Source organism: Neltuma alba, unplaced genomic scaffold, assembly GCF_004799145.2.
Source record: "Neltuma alba isolate B1F8T4 unplaced genomic scaffold, ASM479914v2 tig00013427_pilon, whole genome shotgun sequence".
In the NCBI taxonomy this organism is placed as follows: domain Eukaryota; kingdom Viridiplantae; phylum Streptophyta; class Magnoliopsida; order Fabales; family Fabaceae; genus Neltuma; species Neltuma alba.
Genome location: NW_021637678.1, coordinates 27,696 through 35,064, shown reverse-complemented (window position 1 = coordinate 35,064; position 7,369 = coordinate 27,696). Strand labels below are relative to the sequence as shown.

At 34.9% G+C, this 7,369-nt stretch overlaps 1 protein-coding gene across 3 annotated transcripts; it reads right to left on the bottom strand.

Annotated features, from left to right (window-relative positions):
* Positions 1–669: 669 nt before the first annotated feature.
* On the bottom strand, positions 670–6,035 carry LOC114737312 (lactoylglutathione lyase GLX1). Of its 3 annotated transcripts, none has more exons than XM_028925227.1 (9): positions 6,025–6,035; positions 3,566–3,691; positions 3,359–3,483; positions 2,916–2,980; positions 2,623–2,835; positions 1,958–2,005; positions 1,755–1,862; positions 1,495–1,647; positions 670–920 (listed from the first exon to the last, which is right to left on the bottom strand). In XM_028925227.1, exons 2-9 carry the CDS (start codon positions 3,679–3,681, stop codon positions 879–881), a joined length of 870 nt encoding a protein of 289 aa, XP_028781060.1. In that variant the 5' UTR covers positions 3,682–3,691; positions 6,025–6,035; the 3' UTR covers positions 670–878. The 3 variants fall into 3 exon arrangements, with proteins under 3 accessions (XP_028781060.1, XP_028781059.1, XP_028781058.1); XM_028925226.1 differs by lacking the exon at positions 6,025–6,035 and adding an exon at positions 4,365–4,409; XM_028925225.1 differs by lacking the exon at positions 6,025–6,035 and adding an exon at positions 4,228–4,311.
* Between the last annotated feature and the right edge of the window lie 1,334 nt (positions 6,036–7,369).

Genomic DNA, 7,369 nt, shown 5'->3' with positions numbered 1-7,369 from the left:
TACACTACAAAATTACTTTAACATGCTAGACGCAGTACTGGATCACCCTTTACCCAAATATTTATCCCCATCCATGACAACTTAATTTGTAAAGTCCTCTTTCATTTTACAAAACATAAATATTTCCATAACGACAAAAATGTTACAATACATGCTTTGATATTGAAAAAGGAAGACTATAAATTATAAAATGCTCAACAAAATATCTTTTTTTGTTATAATAGGAAAGTTTGATTTCAAAGGTTCACAGACAATATGATAAGCCTCATACTTTTAGATATAGATTGTACACAAATGACACCATCAAATTATCAAATTTACAGTGAGATTCGAACACAATCACATGTTTACTTACCCATCACCATCAACCAATTTTCATTGACCCACATTCCTAGGCGCAGGATCGTAGACTATTCACAAGTAAACATAAATTGCTCAAGATACGAACTGAAATAAGATGCTTCACGCAACAAAGACATTTCAACCACCTAGATCAACTCAGGAATCGTTCTCGCCTAACCAAAAGTCACAAGTTCGATCTTTGAGAATGCAGCAGTATAAGTGGTAGGATCACCCCCCCCCCCCCCATATGGGTCCTACCATGGCCCGATCCGGATTAATCTGGTTTATAATTTTTAAGGGGTTGGCCAGAATACCAAGTGCATACACCCTAAAAAAAAAAGAAGAAGAAAACAGACATTTCAATAGGTAGATTGATAACATCAACCATGTTTCTAAGACAACCGCACAACCAGCACCTACAAAAGCACTCACTCTTCACTCATCACAGAGAAGTAGACTAGACACAGATGCGTAACGTTCACTCATCACAGACATTATATTATTCATTACAAAATCACTAGTAGAGTCATCGCTCTTCACTTGAATTCCTTCAGGAAGTCTTCATTGTCAACCAGCACCTACAAAATCATTCCAAAGATGAATATGCTTGCCAATAACAATGGCAGAAGATCAGCAAAGGACAGTGCATGCTCAAAGTTACTACAGTTCAACATTCACATTTTGGCAGCATTCATGGCTTTAATCACCGAAGAAGATTTTCTTTCTTTTTTTTCAAGGGAAAAAAAGATTTCAGAATATGCATGGCATGTGATGCAATGTCTTAGTTGAAGGTAAAGCAAAAAAATCAACTCCTGCACTTAAAAAAAAAAAATTAAAAACAGAGTGGTGGAAGTTTGTAAGTAGCCAATAGGCATTGAACAACATGAGATCTATTTGGTGAAACAAAAAGATACAAATAGTTCTAAATATGATTATTGATTTTCTAACAGCTTTCAAAGACGAATTTGATGAAACAACGAAATTTTTTTTTTTAAAAAAAAAAGCATCAAATCACAACATTGGCAGCCCTCCTGACAGACATGCATGTAACATTATAATTCACCTATCATTCCAACAACTACTCTCTCATGCGCAAACAAATTGGAGGGGAAAAAGGTCATCCTTATTATATGAAAACATTTTAAAACTCACAGTTTTCCAACCATCCGGATCCAAGAAAGAAGTGATTTTTGTGTTAATGCCAGGAATTGGCCCAGGCTGGCGAGTAATCTTCCCTCCCAACTCTTGTATGACATGGTTGACAACCTCAGCGCTCTTGTATACATCATCAGTTCCAATAGCAACCTGAAAGAGATACCACAATTTTTATCAGAAAGGCAGACAAAGATGTGCTGATAAACCAATTTAGAATACAAATGGATATACTAAACCCCAATGATGTATCAACTAACCTGAGCATATGCATTTCCCTTAGTGTATTCAGTGACATCATAGTTATATGTCAACTCCAAGACGGTTGTCTCATGTTCCTCTGCATACCCAAGCATGGCCAAGGTGTACTACAATAGCAATCAGGAATATAATTCAGAAAAGCAAAGCAGGTCACAACCAAAGCAAGTGGACTACTTTTCAGGGTCAGTTTAAGATAATTTACCTTGTACTCAGGTCTATCAACTTTCTTTACCACCTTCATACCCAAAGCCTGCAGAGATGTTATATTAGAGCACATAAAATCAGATTATAAAATTAGATTATTTCATTTGGATCATAATACAAATGCAGCTTGGATGCCGTTAAAGTGTTCATGACAAGCAAAAGTTGGCAAATTTTAATCCAGGTTCTGAAATTGACTTGAAATAGAAGGTCAATGTTTTATCTCTTGTGCACTTCAGTGAACTAATAATAAAGCGCAAAAATGCAGTTAGTTATCATCTAGATTTGAAACCCATGGCTGAAAGATTTGCCTGCAGGATGTGAAATTAAATGATAACAAAAACACCCTCAAAGCATTACTTCAGCCTAGAGGCCTACGACTGCATTGCTATTTTACTAAATATGTCAGCAGGTGAACGTTCTTTCATGTTGTTTCAGTACGGTTCTACAAAGTAATATCTTCAAGCTTAAAAGTAGTTCGTACAAGCAAAAGCAAAATCTATCAAAGTCAAATTGTGAAAATTTATCAAATTAAAGTTTGTAGACAATATATGCTCAATTGAGATTAAATAAAGTTTGTAGACAATAAAGTAGTTCGTACACCTGCACTACAAGAAGTTTCACTAAAGCTTGAGATTAAATAATAAATTGAACATGGACTACTACCTTTTCATAGAACTTAATTGAGCGCTCTAAATCACCAACGCGAAGCATTACTTGACACAGTGGCTCAGGGGTTGATGCTCTTTGGATGAGCTCAAATGTGTAACCATCAGGGTCCTTCACAAATGCAATGACAGTGGTCCCACCCTTAACTGGACCAGGCTCCCTAGTGATGTTTCCACCCTTGGCCCGGACGTCTTCAACCATTCTGTAAACCTAGAAAACAACATATTCAATTAATCTTCAACACAGACAAATTGATACTTGAGAGTCTGTGAAAGAAATGTCGAGCTTACATCTGGAGTTGCAATTGCGAAATGTCCAAAGCCAGTTCCAATATCATAGGAGCTTACCCCATAATCTGACCCAGATAAAAAAATTAAAATGATATAGTTAAGAATATGAAATTCATCTTTGTGCCAAAGAAATTATGTTGTGTGCAATTCAATGAAATGCAGTTCACAGGATAAGCGATTTCCAAGTAATCCAAAGCAAAAAAAACAAGTTATATGTAAGGAACAAAATTCAAGAGCAGTAATTTCTATGTTTAAATTGAAGTTCTCGTGTGAATATTCTCTTCAACTCAAAATCACACAATTGCATTTTTTTTGTCCCCCAAAAAAATGGTTCCACGCCAATCGACAGCAAACACCTAATGAACTTACAAGGATACATGGCCATGAGCCACTCACTGCGTGCATGAAACCTAACACTATAAGCAAGAGGTTAGGCAACTTACTATATGTTAATTCCACAACAAAATGGTTTTCTTCAGGGCCAAATCCAAGAAAAGCATTGGAGTATTTTTCCTCTGGGACATCTCTTTTCCTCAAGAGCTTCATTCCAAAACATTCAGTATAAAACCTAAAAGGAGTGAAGAAAAGCTGAGCATCTAAAGGCACAAATTATACATGACTAAAATCAATGTAATGTTGCACTATCTTACTTGATGGTGCGATCAAGATCACCAACACGGTAGACAGCATGAAGGAAGCGGCGCTTATCTTTCTTTGGCCACTCCAACAATTCTTGATTAGGAGCAACTGGCGCAGTCTCAGCCATATTGTTAGAGCTGTAACACAACCAGACGAGGTATTCAACCTGATGAGAAAATAATAGAATTGGTGACCAGAAAGTGACTGATCTAGCAAACAAACAGCCCCAACTCCTTTCAGAGTAAAGCTATATCAGAGAAAAATTCAGCAGATAAGTCAATTTAATCTATTTATTTAGCTGCATCGATGATACCGGTTTTATCATACGAAAATGAACAAACTCCTCATTTGGTCCCTATATTACTAGACCCATTTAGCTTTACCGCTTGAGTCCCGATTAATTAATGAGTTAACGAGTTAATCTCTGAGTGCGTTTGAGTTTACCATCAACATATACATTATCTAAGCGAAAGATGATAAAAAGAAAATATTCATTGCTGCTTCCTCTAAGATTCGGGAAGTGAGCTCTCTAACACCAAGTCTTGACACAAAATCGTCAAACGCCAAGCCTTAAGCTTTCCTGACGAAGAACGTCAACAATCAACAAACATAAAATGAAAACCCCAGCACCCAGATTAAAATGTACGAACGAAAAACCCAAAAAATAGGTCACCAACAATCACCGACGACAGTGTCCAAAATCAAAAACCACCAAACAAAAACGAACTGATACGGAGATAAAAATTTCTAGCCAGCACGATCGGTGAATGTGAGTTCTGTAAACAATCTACACACAGATAGAAGACTAACCAGTGAGACTGTGACGATCGAGTGAGAGACACAGAAGCACCCTAGAATGATCTCCAACAAAGCGACTGGGCGTTACTAAATAATATCCTGCAAGCGTGATTGCCTGTCACATGGATTGTCCACCTGGCAGCAGACTATTGGCTAATCTCAAAATATCAAAGGGAAAATCGAGAGCCTCACGACTATGGACACGATTTGTGCGTTTAGTGAAAGCGGATCGTGGCAAATTGTGAAGTGTTTCCGTGCTGTCGCTGTCAAGTTAGCATTTCCCCGGGGCAGTAAGGGCCGTTTGGCTTGTGGGCAAGTGAAGAAACAATGAAAGAGGCATGGTCCCAAACAGGACCTTAAAGTGTATTGCACGGCCGCATGTTTTCGGGCCACGTTAATTTTTCAAAATATACTTTTAAAATGGGAAATTTGAAAGAAGATATAGAATACTACACACTAGAATTCGATTAAAAAGTTTAAAACTTTAACATCCAATTGAATGTAATTTAAGTCATAATATCATGGACTTTAATATCTCATTAAATGTCATTAAATCGCACTTGGCCGCTCAAATCAAAAATTAAAAGTTAATTATTACTTTTGGCTTAAAATTTAGAAAGTAAAAAAAAAAAAAAATCGGTGAGTGTCCATTTTGTCCATTTTTATGACAATTACCGGTCACAACCTGATAATGAAGTGAACGGTTGATTTTCTTTTTCGTAACCACAGGGAAAAGACCTTTCAGGCCCCAATTAGAGAAAATTGCGGATTAGTTTCAGGTAAATAAACAAATTAAATTAATAATTACTCTAATAATTAAAAAAGCTGAGCCCAAATCATTTCAATTCACGTGTTCCTAGTTTTTTTTTTTTTTTTGGGCCTGGAGTGTTCATAGTCTTTCACTATGTGTTTTTTCTCTGCGGGGTCCATGTATGCCTTCTGACTTCTGAGTGCTCGGACTTTCGCCTGCCCTCGGAATTATTTATACGGCACGTGTAAAATATTTGAATTAATTTTAAAAATAAACAATAAATAATTAAAAAGCCGACAGATGGGAAAGCACAAGCATTTCAGAACAAAAAATAGGGGCATTTTTTAAAAAGCAGAAGGTCGAAAAAGTTGTGGCTTGCAGGATTTCAGATTTCTTAATCTTAAGAAATCTGTCCTCAGAATATCTCGTGGTTATAATTATAGTTTTGGCAATAATTAGGAGCTTTTAGGACAAATTAGTTTAAAAAATTCCTGTTTAAAAATTTAGGGTGTGTTTGGGTGACACTCCAAACCATAGTTTGGGAAATAAATCATCCAAACACCCACTCAAAAACCAACCATGGTTTTGAAAAAAGCAAAAGTTTTTTGCCTTTAGAGAAAAAAGAGAGAGTGTGACAGCTTATAGAATATGTATCTTGTTATTTTTTTTATAAACATATTTTTTATAAACATATTTAATCTTATATTTTATAAATATATATACATATTAATTATTTATTAATTATATTATCTTATGTATTATTAATTATGTTGGTAAAAAATATATTATTAACAATTTTATTCCTTCAAATTAAAATATATCATAAAATCTATTTTTTTTGTAATTATCATATTAACTTATGTCTTTTTTTTAGTAATTTGTATATATAAAAAGTGCTTCTGATAACAACTATCCAAACACTCTCACTTCTCAGAATCACTTTTTTACAAAATCTATTCTTCACAAAATCTATTCTCCAGAATCACTTTTCCAAACCACGGTTTGGTTTCATCCAAACACACCCTTAATTGACTAAAAAACTTAAATTTGAGTACGCGCAAGTAATATTAGGATAATTGTTATATATTATTGATAATATCTTATACACAAGAAAAGATATACTGCTATAGTTATACTCATTTAAATTTAAATTTTTTTTTAGCTAATTAAATTTTTAAATAGGAATTTTTTTACCGAATTTTCCAAAATCTAATCAGACCCTGAGTTGTCATTTTCCCTTATGTGCAAACTTGGGCCTCACCAAATGAGAAGGGTGGCCAAGCGAGGCCCATTATCGTGTGTACAAGCACTCTTGGACCAGATTAATGAAACGGCCCATCCCTCCTAGCTTCAGAGGCCTAAATAATGCAATGTTTTTCTTAAAGAAAAAAGACAATGGCCCAATAATTTTGAATTAATGGCCTTATTTATTAGCTTTTCTTTTCTGCGCTTGAGATCACATGGTTAGAGAAATACAAAAAATAAAAATAAGGTTTAACACCAAGTTATAAGATTAGGCAATGTAATATCAATGTAAACGATATCTAATCTAATGTATCTAATAAAAATTACCCCGTCCAATACTTAATATAAAGGGAAAGAGACAGTAAAATACCCTCAAAATTACTAAATGATAAATTAGGATAGGTGAATTTCAAAATCTCAATTCAGGCCCCAGGTACTATTTTGAAATTTTTTAAATCTTGTAAAATGACAACATTGTCCTTACCGTCAGTGGCTACTTCCATATAGCTATTGGCTACTCTGTTTTAACTACTAACTACTTTTGTTTTCAAAGTTCCAGTGACTATTTTTATATAGCTATTGACTACACAAAAGTAGCAAATCACATTACTAGAGTAGTCAGTCACTTAACAAGAGTAGTCATCAGAGTTTAAAAGTAAATGTAGTCAATAGCTAAAAAAGAATAGTCAATACATAAGATAGTCACTGGAGTTCCGGTAACATGTGACAGAGTTTAAAAATAAATGTAGTTAATAGCTAAAAAAAAGTAGTTAATACATAAGAAAGAGTAGTCATCAGAGCTCCGATGACAGGCCACCGGAGTTCTAGTGACCAATCACCAGAGCTTTGGTTGTTGGTTGCCGGCAAGGTCGTTGGCATCAGAGCTCTGGCGACCAGAATTGCTGAGGTGGCAATATTTTACAAAAAAGGTTAAAAAATAGTAAAGAGTATTTGTGTAATTTTACAAGATTTCAAAATTCTAAAAAAGTACCTCAGGTCTGAATTAGCATTTTGAAATTCA